This window comes from Olea europaea, unplaced genomic scaffold, assembly GCF_002742605.1.
Source record: "Olea europaea var. sylvestris unplaced genomic scaffold, O_europaea_v1 scaffold376, whole genome shotgun sequence".
Classification (NCBI taxonomy): Eukaryota; Viridiplantae; Streptophyta; class Magnoliopsida; order Lamiales; family Oleaceae; genus Olea; species Olea europaea.
The window spans coordinates 65207-87561 of NW_019256967.1; the positions used below are offsets into that span (position 1 = coordinate 65207).

Below are 22355 nucleotides of genomic sequence, written 5' to 3' on the forward strand. Positions count from 1 at the left end.
AGGAACATAGTGTGATCTGACTGCCCTTGGCGATATCCTTGATTTTTCAACACTTTTGCAAATCTATCAAACCATGCTCTTGGTGATTGTTTGAGTCCATATAGTGATTTCTTTGGCTTGCATACTAAACCTTTTTCCTCCTCTTTACAAAAGCCTGGCGGTAATGTCATAAATACTTCTTCCTCCAATTCCCCATTCAAGAATGCATTTTTAATATCAAGTTGCTGAAGAGGCCAGTCCAAATTTACTGCTATTGACAGAAGGACTCGAACTGTATTCAACTTTGCTACTGGGGCGAATGTCTCTGTGTAGTCAATACCATAGGTTTGAGTATATCCTTTTGCAACCAATCGGGCTTTATACCGATCTATTGTCCCATCTGCTATGTGTTTGAAGCTGAAAACCTTTACATCCCACGGGTTTCTTTCCTTGTGGCAACTCCATTACTTCCCAAGTTTTATTTTTTTTCAAAGCACGCATTTCTTCCAAAACTGCCTCCTTCCATTCTGGAACTCCCAATGCCTCCTGAATATTCCTCGGGATAATCGTATTGTCAAGGCGTGCTGTAAAAGTACGGAATTCTGAAGATAGAGCAGTATATGACATGAATTTTGAGATAGGGTGTTGAGTGCATAACCGTGGTTGTTTTCTGAGGGCAATGGGTAAATCGGTATTAGATAACTCTGATACTTTTTGAGGTGGAGCTACCATCGGTTCTGATTCTTTTGGTGCTTCAGTCGTGAGATTCTCTGTGTACTTTGATTTTGGCTTTCGTGAGTAAACTAATATCTCCTTATCCTTTTGTTTTTCTACGTCTCCCCCTGTATTCAAATTTTCTTTTGGTAATGGCATATTAGCATTGGATGGAGGAATAAGTAGAGAAGGTTCAGGAGAAGAGAGATTGAAGTCAAAGAACCGATCTTCTGTTAATGTCTCCCCCTGAAGAGAGGTTTGTTCAAAGTATGGTTTATTTTCGAAGAAGGTGACATCAAGACTTACAAATGTTCGTTGTGTGGGCGGAACATAGCATTTGTATCCTTTTTGTGTAGGAGAGTAGCCAATGAGGACACATTTAATTGCCCGGGGATCAAGTTTGTTTCTTTGATGGGGATCGACATGTACGAAGGCAGTACATCCAAATACTCGTAGGGGTAGATTAGAGCTAAGACGAGAAGTTGGGAAATATTTTCGGAATTTTTGGATGGGAGTTTCAAAATTTAGGGCTCTACTAGGCATTCGGTTGATGAGGTAAATGGATGTAAGGACAGCATCCCCCCAGAATTTTTTTGGCATGTTTGTAGTGAACATTAGGGAACGAGCGACTTCTAATATAAGTCTATTTTTTCGTTCAGCAATCCCATTTTGTTGGGGAGTATCAACGCTTGAACTTTGATGAACTATGCCATGTGTTCTGAGATAGTCGCCTAAGATGTTATTGAAGTACTCTGTGCCATTATCAGTGTGTAAGACCTGAATTTTGGTTTGGAACTGTGTTTGAATCATAGTGTGGAAGTTGACAAACATGCCCCGAACTTCAGATTTATCTTTTAGTAGGTAAATCCAACAAATTCGAGTATGATCGTCAATGAATGTGACAAACCATTTAGAGAGTACGATTTGGAATCCATGAGGGACCCCATACATCGCTATGAATCATAGAGAATGGCTTTGATGGTTTGTATACGGATTTTGGAAATGGTGTACGCTGATGTTTTGCAAGTTCACAAATTTCACATTGAAGATCAACTGTCTTTTTATTCGAAAAAATAGAAGGTAGTACACGTTTTAGGTATTGAAAGTTGGGGTGTCCCATTCTAAAATGCCATAACATAATTTCGCTATTTCTAAGAATAGACGCAGAATCACAAATTTTAATTTGACACTATTCACCCACATCTGCCTTGTCAAAGTAATAGAGTCCTTCACTTTCTTTAGCACTGTCAATCGTCTTCCCCGATGATAGGTCCTGAAAAATACAGTAAGATGGGAAAAATTTAGCAGAACAATGTGAGGATTTTGTTAACTGACTTATAGACAGTAAATTGCAAGATAGATTAGGAACATGAAGAACAGATTCCAAGGTTATAGAATTAGAGATTTGAATAGTCCCTTTTCCTGCTATGGTGGACAGAGATCCATGTGCAATTTTAACCTTGAGATTACCGGCACATGGGGAGTAAGATGAGAATAAGTGGTAGGACTCTGTCATGTGGTCCGAGGCTCCTGAGTCAATGATCCAGGGTGTTTTTGGTTGAGTGGCAGATTTTAAGGCCCTCAAAAAATTACCTTTGTGCGCTAGTGAACTTGACGGGTTATTGGTTTGGTTTGATGATTGTAGGCTAGAAAACATTTTGTAGAGCTGTTCCATCTGCTCGGCATTAAATGCACCACTTGATTCCTTAGACTTTCCTCCCTGATAGTCAATTGATGCCTGATTTCCACGGTATTTATTACTTTGTCTAGGCTTCCAGTTGGCGGGTTTTCCATGCAAATCCCAACACGTGTCTTTGTTATGTCCTGGTTTACGGCAATGCTCACACCAAGGTCGTCCTTTTTGCTGCCTTGGGTCTGACCCATTTGTCGTTCCTTTTAAATAAAAGCCCGTATTCTCAGGCCCATTTGTTGACCCAAAATTAGGATTTCCTGGGCCATATTTTAAAAGGCCCAGCCCATTGCCTTTTAGCCCACCGTTAGATGGCCCAATAGCCGACCCGGTAGATAACCCAATTCCTTTTGACAATAGGGCTGAAGATTCACTCGTCGAAATCGATCCACCCACGCCTGAAGGACCTCCAGTCATCTCCAACATAATTTTTCTCCGGCTTTTTTCTCGTCTGACCTCTGCGAACACTTCCCTCGTCGACGGTAAGGGTTTCCGGCTAAGGATTCGTCCCCTCACCTCATCTAGGTCGCGATTCAGTCCGGCCAAGAATTCGAAGACCCTTTCGTTTTCCAGCCTTTTTTTAAATCGAGCACTGTCGCCTGCGCAATCCCATGCTTCTTCGGTGCTCAAGTCGAGTTCTTGCCACAACGTTGACATCTGCATGTAATATTCAGTTACTTCTCGATCGCCTTGCTTGGTTTGCCAGAGTTTAGTTTTGATTTCGAAAATTTGGGATGAATTTTCAGAGTCAGAATATGTCTCTCTGACTGCATCCCATACATCTTTTGCAATGGGCAGAAACAGGTAAATTTTTCCGATGGTGGGTTTCATGGAGTTTATCAGCCACGCAGTCACCAATGAGTTTTCTGAGTTCCATTTTTGGAGAAGAACCGTGTTGGTTGAGGCCGGCTTCGTTATCTCCTCAGTCAGGTAACCTAATTTCCCTTTCCCATCGACAATTAACTTGGTGGATTGAGCCCATTCTCGAAAATTTTTCCCGTTCAGTTTTTCAACCGTTAATTGGAATGATGAATTCTCTCCCATGCCTATGGCAAAGCCAAATTCTGACTCTCCATTGAAGAAGTCAGAGGTTGTAGATCCTCTGCTATTGGCTTCTGTCATTATTTTGGCTGATTAGTTAACGAGCCTGAGCTCTGATACCATGTAGAGAAAGATTATAAATTTCTTCTTCTTGAATATGAGCTATACATCGCCCCTTTTTATAGTACAAAGAAGGGAAAATAAAAGGAAAGAAATAACTGCCTACCAAATCTAAAGATTACAATAATCAATCAATCCTTTAATTACAACTCTAACTATGGAAATAAATAATCCCTAAAAATCGTGATTTCATCAGTACTTTTCAGAAAATCGTGTGTCGGCGTATTTGAGACGTATTGTGTCGGACACGTGTTCGTGTCGGTGCATCATAAATAATTATTTAGTAATGTAAACTATGTTCATTGATTCATATAATGTTTTATAAATGCGAACTTGGAAAGTGCATTAAGCATCTTCCTTTTAGGTTCAATAAAATCTATTGTATTATACACACTTTGCAAATTATGCTGAACACTTTAATTATACAAATGCATATGGAATTCTTGGTACTTAGTGAATTCCTTGTCTTTCGTGAGTAGTTGGTTTCTGTAATTATAACTATTCTAACAAATTTAAAATATTTATGAATTAATTATTGATTAAATTGTGATTTGATTGTCTAAATCACTCATCCAACTTCATATTCAAGTTATTTTGATCTTTGACATGAATGTCTTTTGTTTAACATCTCTTAATTTCTTACCTTACATGATATTACATTGAACGTTTCCCCATTAGATATATATGGTTGCACTAGAATATATAAAATAAGAAATGGTAATATATGCTAACATAGAGGATGAATTAAAAAATGACAGATAAGAAGTTAAGAACATTTCTTGCTAAGACCTAACGCTCCCATTCGTAGGTATAATGCAATTTTAACATAACACAATTAAAGAAGGTAGAGGTTGATTAAAATGACATATTATGGTTGCAAATATTTGATTTACTGACCTTTGACGAGGGAGTGATTATGGATCATATGTGGTGGTGAAAAAGATATTCCAGGCAACTAAGCCTATTAGGAATAAGGTTTAAATTGCATTTGTTCAATTTTCGGTAATATAAAGGTAAAAATAAATAATTTTTCATTGAACTACTTGACAAAGTGTGAATCAAAGTTTTAAATATTTGTATCCATTCTCAATTTTTTTTATTTTTTATTATTATTATTATTATTATTTTAACCAAAATCTTGATCTACAATCTCTTTATTGATATCTTGAAAAATCTCAAAATGATAGAAATATCTATATTACAATATTGACTGTCTATGAAGCATTTTTCTTTTACTTGCTTTTCTCGAACATTTCTGTTTATTTACTTTTAAACTAGAATATAATGTTGCTTCTATGATAGACTAATTGTTGCACATTGAAATATCTGATGCAAAATAATAGCTAAGGAATTTTCATCAACGTTGATAACGTTTTACAATTTTAAGAATCTCAGTACATGATTTTTTATTTTTTTATGTTCTTTCATTAAATATAATCAATTATTAATTTTATTTAAAAAAGATAGAAGACTTTACCGTTGATTCTCTTGCAAGTTTTGCAGCTGTTGGCTCAACACAGCAGCTTCCCTTTGCCAAAACTATCAAGTAAAATAGTGCCATTTATAAAATTATGGAAATAATATAAATATTTTAAAATGTCAAGTTTCTAGTTATGCCAATTAACAATATACATATGTATACCTAGAGCACATATATAGAAAATATTTTAGAAATGTTGTACCATAAAGCACTATAAAGTCACATTGATATGAGCATAAAAGAAAATTAACTCCATCAATTTAGCTCCTTTAATTGCTCCTATTAACAGAATTATGATACAACTATACAATTAGCTCATAAATTATGCTAGTTACAATTATATAATTAGCTCTTAAGATAAAGCTAACTACAATTATATTCCACGCCCCCTCAGGTTGTTTCGAAAATGTCTTATCATTCCTAACTTGCTAACACGTAAGAAATACAAATTTGAGTCAACTCTTTGGTAAGGACACTATCTGATTGTTTTCCACTTACAACGAAATGGAATACACATCAATCTTTAGTAATATGACTACCGTGCTTTATCATGTCAAAGTAAATAGGATTATAACGAATGTTAATAGTAACTATGTTATTGAAGTATCAACTCGTTGTTCAATCGAATCTTCAACCATAGTAGTTATATATTTCTTGAGTCATTGATCTAACATGGCTTTATCACTTGATCTAGCCACTACATACTGCTTATTACTTCTCGAAATAACTAAATTTCCTCGGACAAACATAAAGCTCCCGTTTGGCTCTCATTAAAACAAATTATAAATTTTGGAAAAGTATTTTTTTGGATAATGTGTGATTGAAAAAGAAGGAAAATTTTTTGGTTTATATGTAATATTATTTTATTGAAGAATGTGTGGTAAAAAAAAATAAAAAAAAATAAAAAATAAAAAGAGAGAGAGAGAGAGAGAGAGAGAAACGTGTTATAAATTTATTGGGGCTCATATGTGGCAAAATATCCAGCTGTAAACCTTCTATCACACACTGAATCAACCAAATCAACATTTGTATTACTTCTCCTTAGAGGTTATAATTCATTGAGGAAACATGTCAATTCCAAGAGTACCTTTCAAGTACCCTAGAATCTCAAAAACTACCATGTTATAGGTTTCACAAAGAAAGTGATATATATGCTCACCATTATTTGCATCAAATGCAATATGTGGTGTAGTGTAAGACAAATATAAAACTTACCATCCAATATTTGTTATAAACCTCTATCAACTTCAACGCTCTCAATGTAGCTCTGGAACTATGTTTTAGATCAATTGGAGTGTCTCTTGGTTTGCAGCCTTAATACAGGAGATCTAAGACATACTTTCTCAATGGTAGAAATATCCATTTACTAGACCTTGCAATTATAATGCCTAGAAAGTATCTTCTTTCCTCAAACCCTTAATTCTTGAATTCTTTTGTAAGAATTCTCTCAAGTCTCTCAATCTCATCAGTATCAGCATCAGCGATAGTAACAATGATGTCATCCACATAGACAATTAAGGTAAGGATTATTTTTTCTATCTTTAAATTGTTTAAGGAACAAAGTATGATGATTTTGGCTTTTAGTATAATCAAATCGATGAATTCCTTTTAGCTTCTTGAACTATGCTCAGGTGATTGTTTTTGTCCGTATACGGACTTCTTCAATTTGCACATTTTGCTTTCAAAACATATCTTTAAAAAGAAGTGCACAAATGAGAAATAGGGGAGAATGAAAAGGGCGCCCTACCTACAATGAAACTAAAGCCTATGATGCTCGGACTCCGGTCTGGGTATCGGGTACCAGTACGTATATAAGTGTTAGATCTTTTATTTTTTAAAATCTAGGATAAGGGGACATGATGAAAAAGAGTCTAAATTTCGGACACGGGTACTGGTACCTCTTTCAAGCTTCAATTTTTTTACTAATTGAAGATGTTATTTTGAGTAGACCAAAATCAACTGTTCATAAAGAAGGAAATGAGTATTGAATAAGGGATTAAAACGAATAAAATATAATTTTCCGATTTATTTTTCAATTATGAGAAGTTAATTATTCAAATGTTAAGTAAAATAGAAAAGAAGAGACTTGATTGCAATTTGGACTTAGTGGAGCACTAAGTAGCATTATATGGAACCAATTTTCATTTTATATGGAATCAATTTTTATTTTATTCAAAGAAAACTCTAAACCACAGATATAGAGAGTGAAAGAAAGAAAAAGAAGAAAAGGGAAAGAAAAAAGGAAGAAGAAGAAAGGAAAGCCTAGAGTCGTAACCTTTCTCCATCCTCTCGGAGGCCGCACTAGGTTTATAGAGAGTGAAAACGGATAGAAAAGGAAAAGAAAAAAAGAAGCAAAAAAGGCGAAGTGTCCTGTTGAAACTTAGATGATCAGCACTTATCCCATATCCGTACCCATGTCATGTTGTGTCCGACACGGGTACTCCGACCATTTCGAAGAATCCGAAGATCAAAGACTAAAGCCCCAACGAGCAATTGCATTTTCTAACTGAAATGAAATACTATTACTAGAATGGAATTGTACGTCTAAAATAGTCCTAAACAACTTTCTTAGGAGCAATTGGTATTCAAGATCATAAAAATCAAGTTTTATGGCAAGATTAGAAATTGCTATGTTTTAAAAGATTTTTGCTCGGTTGAGGTGATGGGTGATCTTGTGAAGATTGTGTCTTATTCTTCTTGAGTAATCCTTTAAGTTATAGCCTATAGCATGTATGCTTTCAAGTGGAATGCTAGTGGTGTGGAAGCAATAATAAAATGATTGTAATAAGAATTATGTCTTAAGAAGAATATTGAAATAACTTACTTTATTGTTGATTGAATAATGATTGGTGTTATGAAAAAAGTTTACAATACCTCTATATTTGTAGGCAAGATAATTCCTCGTCCTATTAATGTAAGGAAACTAAAATAAGAAAACTAATAAAAATCCTAATCTAAAAGAAATTGAAAAACCTATTCTAATTAATAAAATAAGAAATCCTATTCTAAACAAAATATTAGAATAAAAGGATAAAACCTATTACAGCTAAATATCTTATTATAATTATCTAACTTTTACTCTAATTACAATAGGATTGTCCTACATCATTCTCTCACACTTGAAAGAAACTCTTTCCTCGAGTTTGGTTGAAGAGAAGAAAATTAATAAATCGGGAGGAGAATACTCAAAAACAAAAATTTCTGTCAATACTCTGATATTTAAAACATTTCAATTTCTTGATGTGCTTGATAAATGTTATATTCTTCATCTGTTAGGGCTTGCATTGTGTATGTGCCCTCATGCTCAAGTAATCTGGCAAACTGACAATGTAAATAGAAGCTATCACAGATTCAACACTCTTATCAATCCCAGCAACATCTTCTGACATAGATGTAGTGATTTTGAAACATGAATTTTTTTCCTTTTGGTAGTGATCTGATGGCTGGTAATAGTGAGGTGAATAAAATTCCCATTCAGTTAGTTTATCTACAGGAACTGAAACTGTAGTTGGTACATTTTGAACAGTCACCTAGCATGTCTCCAATAGCTAAGAAAACACCAAATATTTCCTGCTTAGGCATTCCCAGTGAAGAAAATTAACTTAAGGAGCTCCATTAAGCCTCTATAGTAACTAATATGCCTGCTGAACCATGTGATTGCTTCTACAACTTTTCCACCATGCAGTAATAATGTTGACGTCTTAAAATGCAACCATTTTGTGATGCTCTTAATCTCATTTAAACTCTGGATTGGAAGCCATCTTGTTGAGATTCCAACCACCTCTTGTAGTGCATGATAGGCCTCCTCGTACATCTTCTGAGCTTTAAGCCAACCTCTGTGAAACTCTGCATATACAGCAACTTTAAAATAGTAGTGAATATGTAACTCTATTAAGCCGAAGTGTTTTTTTTTTTTTTTTTTTCAAGACGTGATTTAACTCTTCACCCTTTATCTTTATAATATGTATTTGCAAGTTTAGTGCATGCAATCCCTAGCGTGTTGAGAGATTGTTTAAGCTCTAACGGATGATTTGGTACAAAGATGATAAGATTTTTCAAATCTGCTTCTGCACGCTTCTTTAAGGAAATCATGCTATCTTTACTTATGTCATCTTTGATTTCTTCGTGACTGAAAAGTTTAATTCCCTCATCTCTTGTTGGAAACTTCTGAACTTCAAATAGTTCATCATCGAAGTGCAGCTTATTTTCAAATGTCTTTATTGGATACTCTCCCACTCAGATAGGATACAAATGTTACGATCCTTCGAAAGGAAAAGTCTTCGTGAGTCTCGATGTCACTTTTTTTGAAAACACTCCATATTTCCACCAAACCTCTCTTCAGGGGAGGAATCAAAGTGAAGATCGGTACCTAAACCTAGATCTTCTTCCCTTGGAGCCTGTCTCAATCATACTTCCTAGTTCTTCTATGCCATTAATAGGAGATAGCTTAAATTAAGGGAGAGATGCAGAAAAGCAAAGAGACAATGAGATGCTTGTCTACTCAAGAAGACCAAAAGCAAAGCAGAAGGACTTCACACTTGAAGTACCAAGAGAGTCAGAACTGATGGTAGCTCCAGAACCCTATGACACCACAAAGGTATCATAATCCTCAGATATTAATCTTCCCATTGCACTCAGAAAACAAACTTCATCATGTACTCTTCATCCCATTTCAAAGTTCATGTCCTATAATGCTCTATCAACTGAATTTCGCAGTTTTACCTCTCATCTTAACAACACCAAAATTCCCAAGAACATTTAGGAAGACTTAGAACTTTCAAAGTGGAGAGAGGCAGTGATGGATGAAATGCGAGCATTGGAAAAGAACAAAACTTGGGAGATAGTAGAGCTGCCTCAAGGAAAAAAACCAGTTGGATGCAAATGGATTTTCAACCTAACATACAAAGCTGATGGAACAATAGAAATGTATAAGGCTCGATTTGTTGCTAAGGGATACACACAGACTCTGATGCACCGACGCGGACACAAGCTCGATTTTTTGATGAAATCTTTTAAATATAAGTATTTTTTTTGTTATTTACTAATAACTTTGAGTAAAAAATATATAATAGCTATAGTAAGAAAGGAAAATGATTATTGTAGAGTGTTTGAAGAGTGTCGGTATCGACAGGTGTCGGACAGGGACACGCTACCCTAGTTAGTGTCCATGCTACATAGCACAAACATATGGGATTGATTACACATAGACATTTGCACCTGTAGCAAAATTGAATACTATTCGAGTACTTTTGTCATTGGCAACGAATTTAGATTAACCCCTTCAGTAAATGGATATTAAGAATGCATTTCTCAGTGTAGAATTGGAAGAAGAGGTTTACATGACACTACTTCCAGGTTTCTGCAAAGCAGGCGAAAAGAATCAAACATGTAAACTCAAGAAATCATTATATGGTCTCAAACAGTCATATAGGAAATGGTTTGACAGATTTGCAAAGGTACTGAAGAGGAAAGGATACCAACAAGGACAGTCAGATCACACTATGTTCTTAAAGCAGTTTGATGATAGGGCGAAAACAATCTTAATTGTTTATGTTGATGATATAATCTTGACAGGTGACAACATAATAGAGATGGACAGACTAAAGAGTTTAGCAGCAAAATTTGAAGTAAAAGATAAGGGACAAATGTTATACTTCTTGGGAATGGAAATAGCAAGGTTACATAGAGGTATCAGTGTCTCACAAAAAAATATATATATATACTTGATCTCCTTACAGAGATTGAAATGCTTGGATGTAAACTAAGTGATACACCTGTTGATGTGGAAAAAAAGGTCAAGAATGTTGGCAACTCTGTAGATATTGACAGATATCAAAGACTTGTGGGTAAACTAATCTGTTTGTCACATACTAGACCCGATATTGCATTTGCAGTTAGTATGGCAAGCCAACATATGCATTCTCTGAATGAAGCTCATCCAGAAACAGCCTACAAGATACTCAGATATCTCAAGGGATCCTTCGGAAAAGGATTATTCTTCAAAAAAAATGATAAAAAGGGAATAGAAATCTTTATAGATGCATACTGGGCAGGTTCAACAGATGATAGAAGGTTAACTATTGGATATTGCACTTTTGTATGGGGAAATTTAGTAACTTGGAGAAGTAAGAAGCAAAATGTTGTAGCTAGAAGTAGTGCTAAAGTTGAGTTTAAAGCAGTAGCACAAGAAGTATGTGAGGGACTGTAGTTAAAGAAACTTCTGGAAGAGTTGCGCGTTACATTAAAAGCTCCAGTTAAACTGTATTGTGATAACAAAGCTACAATCAACATTTCTCTGAACCCGATTCAACATGATCAAACTAAACATGTAGAGGTAGACAGACACTTTATCAAAAAGAAGGTAGATGAAGGAAATATTTGTATGATATATGTTCATACACGGGAACGAACTGCAGACATCTTCACTAAAGGTCTATCTCGACAAAAAATTGATGATTTCATTCACAAGTTGGATATGATCAACATTTACGATCCAACTTGAGGAGGAGTGTTGAAATTCTAGAGATATGATAATATCTTATTTGCATTGATTAACTATTGTATTTAGGGAAATTGTTATTATTGTAATTAGGCATGATTCTTGGAGATTAGGTAGGATTTGAGAATATTTTTTATTTCCTTAATTTAGCCCCTCTTGAGTACTATAAAAAAGGGCACTCAGCTGTAATGTAAAATAAGAGAAAAAAGATAGTTTTTTCCTCTCTTCTCAAGTCTCTTAACATACAGTTATAAATTAAGTTGGTAAGTTTTTTTATGTTGTGGCAACCTGGTAGGGTTAATTTTCACGTGAAACTATATTTGAATACAATCCAAATTCCACCTTTTATAGTTGTTAGTGAATCTTCTTTTAGTGAGGTAAGTATTAATTATATAATTTATACCAATTCAAGTACGTGACTAGTATGATTTGTTTTATCAAATTTCAATTCTATCCAAGTTTGGTATACGTTTTCTTCCATCACAATTGTACTATGACTTAACTACTATTTTTTTTCCTATATACAGTGTGCAATTGTCTAATAATTCTTCCCCATGAAATTTTACACTGCAGATAGGAGAGAGAAAATAGTTTTGAAAACTCAAGTCACGATTTTATTAACGCAGTCGAGAAAGTAGAAAAGATATTGGAATTCTTTCAAAAATTCATTTTATTTGATGAGGTAAGATACTTATGTGCAAGTGGATGTTTCCGTATACTTTTATGTTCAATAATTTATGCATTAATTGTTAGTAGACTTCCTAGCGCAACCTAACGAAATATGAACTCTATTGGGTTCTTAATAACGAAATGTGAAATCCTTCTGGAATTTAAAGTACTACTGATTGATGTGTCGCTTGGTCATCGATATACTCCATAAAAATGTGGTATGAAGAAGAGTGGGAATGTCTCGATGACGGCGTCAAGTACAAAAAAAGGCTTGAAAATGAACGAGTTTTTGAATTCCTGGCCGGTCTTAATCGCGGCTTAGATGACGTTCGAGGATGAATTTTGGGCCAAAAGCCACTGCCTTCCACACGAGAGGTGTTTGCCAAAGTGAGAAGGGAGGAAAGCTGACAAAAAGTAATGATGAAGGACGGAGCAACCGCTATAGGAGACTTGGAGATGTTGGCACTTCTGGGTAAAGGAATTGGAGCTGCATCGCCTCATTAATTTTGGCCGAATGCTGGACTATTCAATTTGGACAAGCTGAATATTTTATTGTTGGGCCAATTGGTGTTGGGTCAAATATTGGGTATTCTCAAATTGGACAGAATGGTATCTCCAACTTTGGGCCTGGGTCCTCACAATTTGGGCAAACAATGTTATCTCAATTTGGGCGTACAAAAAGTGTTTGCCAAAGTGAGAAGGGAGGAAAGCTGACAAAAAGTAATGATGAAGGATGGAGCAACCGCTATAGGAGACTTGGAGATGTTGGCACTTCTGGGTAAAGGAATTGGAGCTGCGTCGCCTCATTAATTTTGGCCGAATGCTGGACTATTCAATTTGGACAAGCTGAATATTTTATTGTTGGGCCAATTGGTGTTGGGTCAAATATTGGGTATTCTCAAATTGGACAGAATGGTATCTCCAACTTTGGGCCTAGGTCCTCACAATTTGGGCAAACAATGTTATCTCAATTTGGGCGTACAAAAAATGTTAGGCTTACAGGTTTATCATCAAAAGGCACAACGAATGGGTTGGACCAAAAACAACAAAAAGGACGACCCGATGCGAATACTGCGGTAAACGAGGACATAAAGAAGACACATGTTGGGATTTACATGGCAAACCCATCAACTTGAAATCAACACAAAATATTAAAAATCGTGGCTATCAAGTTTTGGTCAATCAAACTAGAAAATCCAAAGAGCAAAAAAAATGGAGCATTTAATCCCAAGCAATGAGAACAACTATATCAAATCTTCTCCAACCTCAGACATCAAGCTAGTCTTCTACATACGGCTCTTCGAGCTCACTGGCTCACAAAGGTAGTTTCCTGAAAGCATTAAATGTCACATCAAATCATAAGAACACCTTGGATTATTGATTCAGGTGCTTCCAATCCTACGATGGATGCTTATCATTTGTTTTGACCTTGTTCTAGACTTGCGACTTCTTTCTTAGACAACATAAGGTACCGAAAGGAGTTAGGGTGTTTGAGCATATATCATCAAATTGTAGTTGACTTGAATAATAATGCCTGCAAAAAGTCGGCCCCAAAAAATTTAATCCTTGTTGCAGACCTTCATAGTCAACCTAAAGGCATGTTTATGTGCTGTTTTTGAAAGAACTGTACAGCACAATCTTTTTATTCTTTAAATTATCCCATACTCTATAATCCACCTTACCAAACAAGATATACATTTTTCATATAATATTTGAAAAGTTCCCTCATGTAGAATGGTGAGTTACAGGATTTGCAATCAATATCATTTAAGGAAGCTAGATTTTCATTTGAGATCTCACGGAAAATTCATGTTCATAAGTAGTTACGTATGGAGCTGAGCTCTAAAATGCAATTATAATCACCCAATAATGGAGAGGTTTGAGAGTGTATATTAGTTCTTGGTACTTCTTGATGCAAAATATGGTACTAATCTGTTTTAATGAATCATCTCTTATGTTGAGAGCGTAGGTGGTCTACTTAAGAAATGTGTGACTGGTCTTGACTTTTCCAATTAATGCAGTTCTCTTCACTGCAATCTCTTTTGCAACCATTCTAAATATCATGGAGAGCAGGGCATCAATGCACCTATAAGTTAACTATTTGCCTTAGCTTGAAGTTATTATTTAAATAATTCTAATCTTATCAATTTTCGTGGTAGTCTTCTTCAGAGATGATTGAGGGCTTAGGCAGTCTACTTAAGAATTACATGATGGTTCTTGGTTTTTAGAATAATGCTTTTTCTTTCTTTCTTTCTTTCTTTCTTTCTTTTTTTTTTTTTTTTTTTTTTTTTTTTTTTTTTTTTTTTTTTTTTTTTTTTTTCTTTTTTTTTTTTTTTTTTTTTTTTTTTAAAATTCATTATTCTCGTTTCCTTTTGTATCTTTTCCTTATCTCCTCTTCTTGGTTCTTGCTATACCAACAGCCTTCTCTCTTTATTCTTCTTCATGTTTTCTTCTTCCTCTAATTTTGGTTAGTCAGTGGATGGTCTGCCACTGTGAGAAAAGATGACTGACAGGAGAGAGAGTGTGATCACAGGGAGGAAGATAATTGTGATTAGACTATCAGCGACTTTTATCAGATTAGATTAGGTATTTGAGTGGCTTCTTTTATCAATCTTACTTAAAATGTTCTCACTTTTATAAGTACCATAATACTATAAAAATATGGAACTATTTTTTTATACAGGAGGGAGAGAGTGATCACGGGGAGGAAGATAATTGTGATTAGACTATCAGAGACTTTTATCAGATTCGATTAGGTATTTGAGTGGCTTCTTTTATCAGTCTTACTTAAAAATATTCTCACTTTTATAAGTACCATTATACTATAAAAATATGGTACTATTTTTTTATGCAGGAGGGAGAGAGTGATCACGGGGAGGAAGATAGTGTGATTAGACTATCAGAGACTTTTATCAGATTAGATTAGGTATTTGAGTAGCTTCTTTTATCAGTCTTACTTAAAATATTTTGTAAGTACCATTATACTATAAAAATATGGAACTATTTTTATACAAGGAAATGCAACTTCTTGTTTTTACCATATATGTTAAAAAAGTACACTTCTAAACTAGATTGAACTACATAGAAACTGAGACAAACGTAACTGGAGTTATTATTTTTAGGGTCAGGACATGAGGGATAGATGGTTGATTTTACTTAAGTTCTTCCTATAAAGCTGAAAGACCCTTGAAATTAAGCAAAGAAACGACCCCAAGCATGCCTATTCCATTTGTATTATACAGGGAGCAACTTTCTAGGTTTTCTTTAATGTAATTACTGCTGCTGGGATAGGAATTTTTGGTCTCCTACACAATAGTGTAGTGGATGGTTGGCATTGTCCCTTACCCATTTATTAATAGCAGTTTTCTAGCTTATATTACTTTCGGGTTAATGTAATATCTCAAGACCACAAATGATTAACTATCTGCTTGTTTGATGTTATCACTCTGGAAAGTTATTGGACAAGAACTCCCACAGGACTTTTAACTGATGTCCAATAAACTCAAAAATTTACTGCTGCTGGTGCCTACTACTTGTATGAGAGTTCACGTGCTTCTTTAAATGTGTTATGAAGTACCTATACCATTACGTATTTTTACTTTCTTTTCTTTCTCTTGCTTAAACGATCTTGTTTTTTCTTTACTGGTAGTATGCTTTTCTAGGGAATTTCTCATACTTGGTTATCTAGTGAAAGTTTAATCCCAGAAATAATCATGTCTTCCATAGATATTTCCAGTCTTCATGCAATTTAATGCTCTTGGAGTCATTTACATGTCAATCAATACTTATTCAACTTTTCGCGTGATTGCTATTACTTGTATTTAGTCATTCTTATAATTCTTCTTTGAAACAATACACCAATTAAATCTATAATTGTCTGCTTCCTTTGTGATGCTGACATTACACTTTTGGATCTTGAGCTCTTGAGTTCCTGTTAATTGGTTCTCCTAGCTTGTCGTCATAGAGCCACTCAAATCCTACTTGCATTTGTGCGAGTTTCACTTCTAACAATATCTATAACCTAGGTTTATTTTTTTTTATTTTTTTATTTTTTCAAAAAAAAAAAAAAAATTTATTTTTTGCATTTCACTCAAATCAGTTCTATTTTTTGCATTACCTGTTCCATTAATGTTCTTCAACAAAGTTGTCACAACTCAGCATTGGAGATGAGAAATTTTGAGTGACTTATTGATTGCCTGGACAGGTTGTACCAGGTTTCATTGAATTCTTGACCTTTATAATTCGTCTCATCTGCATCTTCTGCTAAACAACTTGGAGGAGTTTTCATGAAATCTGTTCTTCTCGTCTTATTACTTGATCCTTATTCTTATCATATCATTTTTAATATGAGCAAACATCCATCTTATAATTCTCATTTTAGATAGGTTCATCTTATGGATATGTCGTCCTATGCAACACTCAGTCCTATATAAAGCATAAAAGGTATGATCATTGTTCTATAGAGCTGACATTTTAAGATTACAGGAATTTTCTTATCGAGCAATCACTCTAGTACTTCTCCATTTCATCCAACCTGCTCTAATCTTATGCGTTATATATAACCTTGAATTGCTCCTTCTAACATTCTTCATTCATTTAATTGATTTTTTTAACCATCCTTGTAGTTTCATCTTTACAACTTCTTCAGCACTATTTGGAGGAGAATAAATTGTAGTGAGATAGATCAAATATTTACATCAGTCATCTAGCAGGCAATTCGAGACCTTTAATTCTATCATACTGATCCTAAGATCATACTTGGTTGTTACATACTTCCCCTGGCTCCATGAAGCATCATAGGCAGTCCCATCTTACTCGCACATCTTGTGTGGTCTACAAGACCATCCTAAGTCAATGGTAAGGAATCAGTCTTTTCTTTGCAAGGTGCTTTCAATATTATTTCATCAGGGCATCATAAAGAAGATTCTGTGCCCTAGAAATTAATTCTTTAGGCCTTCGGAAGAAAAATCAGGGTACTTAAAAGCATCATAAATTATTACACTATGCGATAAGTCAGTAATACTGCAGAATGTAAAACTTGAGTTAATCTGTGTTATGTGTATACCTTTATTTGTCTTTGTTCTTCTTTTTCAGTAACCAAGATTTTTTGTGATATTTGCAGAAAGGACTGTTCACATATTCAAGCTTCATTTGAAGATGGTCTATTGCATCAATATCTGTGAACTATTATAAAGTTCTATGGGATAGATAACGGAAAGCAAAATTTTCTCATCCTGTAAGAGGATGAGACTCTAAACATTATGTAAAATATAAACTGTTATTGTGCCTTCAGGCTTAGTGTTGGTATGTTTGAATCTTTTGTTTCAAGTTGTTTGATTTAGATTCTAGGTACTTCCATGTCTAGAAGCATGTTATCTCCTTCGATTGCACAGAAATTCTTTTGTTTTCTATGAAATTTATATAGAGAAAAATGCAACGAAAGACATTTTCCATACATCCATCTTTATTTCAAGGTAAAACACACTGGGAGTTGGGTAACAGAGATTACCTTGACTTCCGAAGTTGAACTGCTCAATTGTTGCTGCTCCTCGGTGGCTTTCTTGTATCGTTCAATGACTGACTTCATGCTGCATAAATAGCGCAGATGTTGGTGATATTTATATAATATAGCTGTTTCATTTACCCTGAACAGTTAAAGTGGATCTAAATAGGTCAATGAGTTGACATTCCATCCATTCGAAGTAATTTCACTACATGGTAAGTAAATTACGAAATCATTCTTTGCATTCTTGTTAAGTATTAGTTATAGCCTCCTTTTGCTGGGATATATGCTCTATTACTGTTATGCCAGATGACCCCAAGAAAGTTAGATTGTGCCTTACAATACTTGGAATTAGCTGTCATGTGATTTTATCATGCAAGCTGTTTAAGATTCATGTCTTTGAAACTTAAATGAATTTGTTCAAGCATCCTAAATGTTTTCTCTTGGGAATTTATCCACAACTTTGTTATGTGCTATTCTTGCTTTAAGCTAGATACTAATATTTGTCGACTTAAAAGGTGTAATCTTGAATTTGGCGAAGGTCAGCTCCTACTAATGAATTATAACTGTTCATCCGTTATTAGTCGGTATACGTTCTCGGAAATTTTAAAAAAATGAGAATCTGTTATAAGAGTCATCCATGGCACTTGTGGAAAAGAAATTTGTAGTCCTGTCTGGCTCTTTCCTTATACGAGGGTTGATGTACTTTGAGGTTTGATTATAAATGAAGTCATTGACAGAAGATTCATGGATCAAATCTTAGATGAAGTCCTATTGAATTAAAATTTTCTATTCTCTCTCTCATTAGATCTTTGAATGGGAAAAAAAAATAATAACAAAGGAGAAAAATTGGGGTAAAAAATGAAGTTCTAAGCTGGTTGTGGAAAAAATGTATTTGCAAGTTAGTGAGACAGCTTGCTTAGAGTGAAGGATTGCCTGTATGAAATAAGGAGACTATTAAGTTGGACTAACATCCCACATACAAACACAAAATTGTTGATTATTAGTGTAACCCCTATGAAATTGTTATGAGAGTGCCTTGTATGAAATAAGAAGACCATTTAGTTGGACTAACCTCTTATTGTGAAGTTATGCACAATTCTCTATTAATATATCTTAAAGTGGGCTACTACTATATTCACCGCCATTATCCATTCCGAGCCATTTTTCTGCATTTTCAGTCTCTTACCTTCTTCCATTCGAGAAAAATATCTGACATTCATCTTTAGTTTTCATAAAGTACACCCAAACTCATTTTAAGAAGCTATCAATGAACTCGCGGAATAGTACAAATCTCCCAATTAAATTGTTCTATATGGCCTCAAATATCATATTTTACATCATCCAAAATGCCTTGCTGTTGAGGAAAAGTATTAACTTCGAGAGAAGAGAATAATCACCTTCCTCTCATGCTTTCATCATATAGAGTACATAAAAAGATACAATTATGGAAACCCAATATACGTGATTCCTTATTGCCTAATATATATTATTATTTGTAATTTCTTTCCTTATCACTCCCCACAAGCTGGAGCATATATATCATATAGGCCTAGCTTGAAACAAAGAAATCTCAATTGATTACCATTCAGTGACTTCATAATTACATCAAGAAGTTGGTCTTCGGTCTTCACAAATGGTGTGCATATATCACCACTCACTATCTTATCTAGAACAAAGTGACAATTAACTTCAATGTGTTTGGTCCTCTCATAAAAAACTGGATTGGATGCAATTTGTAGAGCAATTTGATTATCGCAAAACATCGGAATGGGAGTAGACGGTGAAAGATTGATTTCTTAAAGGAAGTGTTGCAACCATGTCAACTCATTAGTAGTATGAGCCATTGCTCTATATTCTGCTTTTGTACTTGACTTTGTTACTACGGTTTGTTTTTTACTTTTTCAAGACGCAAGATTACTACCAAGAAATGTACGGAAACCAGTAGTAGATCGTCTATTTGAAGGAGATCCTGCCCCAATCTGCATCTGTAAACCCTTTTACTCTAAAATGTGTCCATTTGGTTTGTACACTAACCCAAGGCCTAGAGCCTTTTTTAAATACCGAATAACCCGTATAGCAGCATTCCAATGAGAAACTCAAGGAGCATCCAATAACTGACTAATAACACTAACCGCAAGAAATATCTAGTTGCATGATAGTAAGATAATTCAATTTTCCAACCAAACGACGATATTTACTTGATTCTCCAAACAATTCTCCTTCCTCTTTCAAAAGATCCGTATTAGGATCCATGTGAATATCAACTGGATGAGTTCCAAGAAATCATATCTCATCTAATAGGTCAAGTACATACTTTCTTTGAGATAAGTGGACACCTGCTTGAGACCCAGCGACTTCAATACCCAAGAAATATCGAAGTTTGCCCAGATATTTGGTCTGTAAATGTTGTTGTAGAAACTGTTTCAATCTAGCAATTCCTTCTACGTCATTACCAGTGATTACAATATCATCCACATAAACGACAAGGATAGTGTAACCTACACCAGTTTGCAAATAAAATACTGAATGATCTGTCTGACACCTTTGAAGACTAAATTCAAGAACAATCTCAGAAAACTCTCCAAACCATGCCCTTGGTGATTGTTTTAACCCATATAAAGCATTTTTCAACTTCCAAACATAGTTCTGGTACTCCTCCTAAGCAACAAATCCTGATGATTGCTCCATATGAACCTCTTCATGCAAGTCACCATAAAAGAGTGCATTCTTAATATCCAATTGAAATAGTGGCCAATCAAGATTAGCAGCAATAGGAATCAAAACACGAATTGCAGAGATCTTAGCAATAGGAGAAAATGTCTCATCATAAGCAATACCATTAGTTTGTGTGTAACCTTTAGTAACCAATCGGACTTTCAAACGCTTAACAGTCCCATCAAGAATGAATTTCGAAACAAAAACCCATCTATTGCCAACAAGATGTATCTAGGGAGGTGTAGGAACAAGTTCCCAAGTCTTATTCTCATACAATGCTGCCATTTTTAATTCCATAGCCTTTAGGCACTCAAGATCAGATAAAGCTTGTGTTACTGTTTTGGGTACACAAAAACTAGAGATCTGGCATGTGAAATAGGAAAATGTAGGCGACAGTGAATCAAAAATGACATAGTGACTTACAGGATGTTTATTTACACAAGTACATTTATCTTTACGGAGGGCAATGAGCAATGACTCAAGATCAGAAGAGGTAACGGATTCAAGATCTACAAACGACGTGGTGACGGATGTGGCCACAAGCATTAGTGGCTTAGATCGTCGAGTATAAACCTTTATAGGAAGAGATGGATTCTCATGAGAGAGGGACAACCTCAGAATAGTAGATTGGGACAAGTCTGGATCAGGAAAAATACCTACTGGTAGATATGGAACGGGTAAGCGAACAAGATACCTTGTGGATTCTGGTGACATACTATGATCAGGAAAGTAGGGCGTGGACTCGTCGAAAGTGACATTTGCATATACGAAGTAGCGTTGTAGAGAGGGATTGTAACAACGTTACCCTTTTCGTGTTTGGGAATAACTAAGGAAAACACATTTCATAGAGCCAGAGTCAAGTTTATCATGACCCGGACCAGTGTGATGAACATAACAAATACACCCAAAAATCTTGAGAGGTAAAGAGTACTGTGGAGAGAAGGAAAACACAGTTCAAAAAGGGGACGCACCACCCAAAATGGAAGATAGCATGCTGTGAGGATAGCATCACTCCAAAAATGTTTAGTGACATGCATATGACAAAGGAGAGCATAAGTAACCTCTAACAAATGACGATTTTTACTTTCTGCAACTCCATTTTGTTGTGGAGTGTATACAAAAGATTTTGATGAATAATGCCTTTGGAAGAAAGATATGATGTAAAAGGTGTAGACAGATATTCTTTGACATTATCAAATCGCAAAATACATATTTTCTGGTTAAACTTTTACTTGTTGAGTATATTATAATTTTATTTGAGGACAAACAAGTGTTCGAGCTTGGAGGTGTTTAATAAGTACATTTTATACACTTATTTAAGCTTTTAAATTAAGATATTAAGTAGTAGCTTTGATTTTCTATAGCTTATTCTGTTGTTTATATTGTTTGTTAGGTGAAACTTGATATTTGGAAGTGAAATTAGAAGAAAGAAAAAAATCTATAAAAAAAAAGGAAAAGTTCAATGATGAAAATGCAAATATTTAAAAGCTACTTCAGATTGCATTTTTATGATTGAAGAATGTGGGGAGTCAATTGGACAAAAATGAAAGACAAATGATTAAAATTGCATGAATCCCATAGTTAACATGTGCGTGCGCAAGGTAGAGTTTTCAAAAAATTGAGTGTAGAAGACAAAGCCCATGCAAACGCAAAAGAGAAGCCCACACATGCATATGGACACTTTTCAAGGCAGACCAACAACTTCATTACACGGTCAGAACCCTTTTGGAAATCAATTTTGAGGAAATTACAAACAATCAGGCGTTTAAAAAACATAATTCTAAAACCAAGTTTAAAGTTTAATAATGCATTAATCAGGTTTCCATCAAAAATTAAACCCCCCACATATTAAAACCTTAATTCATTTTATTAAAACCCCAATTGCCCCCAGCCCCACCTCCCTAAGACCTGTAATTATTTCGGTACTTCCCCTTCCCTCCCT

The 22355-nt window shown here is 34.9% G+C and overlaps 1 protein-coding gene across 2 annotated transcripts in view; it reads right to left on the reverse strand.

Moving 5' to 3' along the window:
• The window catches only part of LOC111386876 (MADS-box transcription factor 23-like), a 38730-nt gene that overhangs the window by 8383 nt on the left and 7992 nt on the right, over window positions 1-22355 (reverse strand). For both annotated transcript variants that reach the window (XM_023011360.1, XM_023011359.1), the window contains exons 3-4: window positions 17702-17780; window positions 5022-5083 (exon numbers count right to left, since the gene is read on the reverse strand). In XM_023011360.1, coding sequence (XP_022867128.1) covers window positions 5022-5083; window positions 17702-17780 — 141 coding nt within the window. The remainder of the gene's footprint in view (window positions 1-5021; window positions 5084-17701; window positions 17781-22355) is intronic.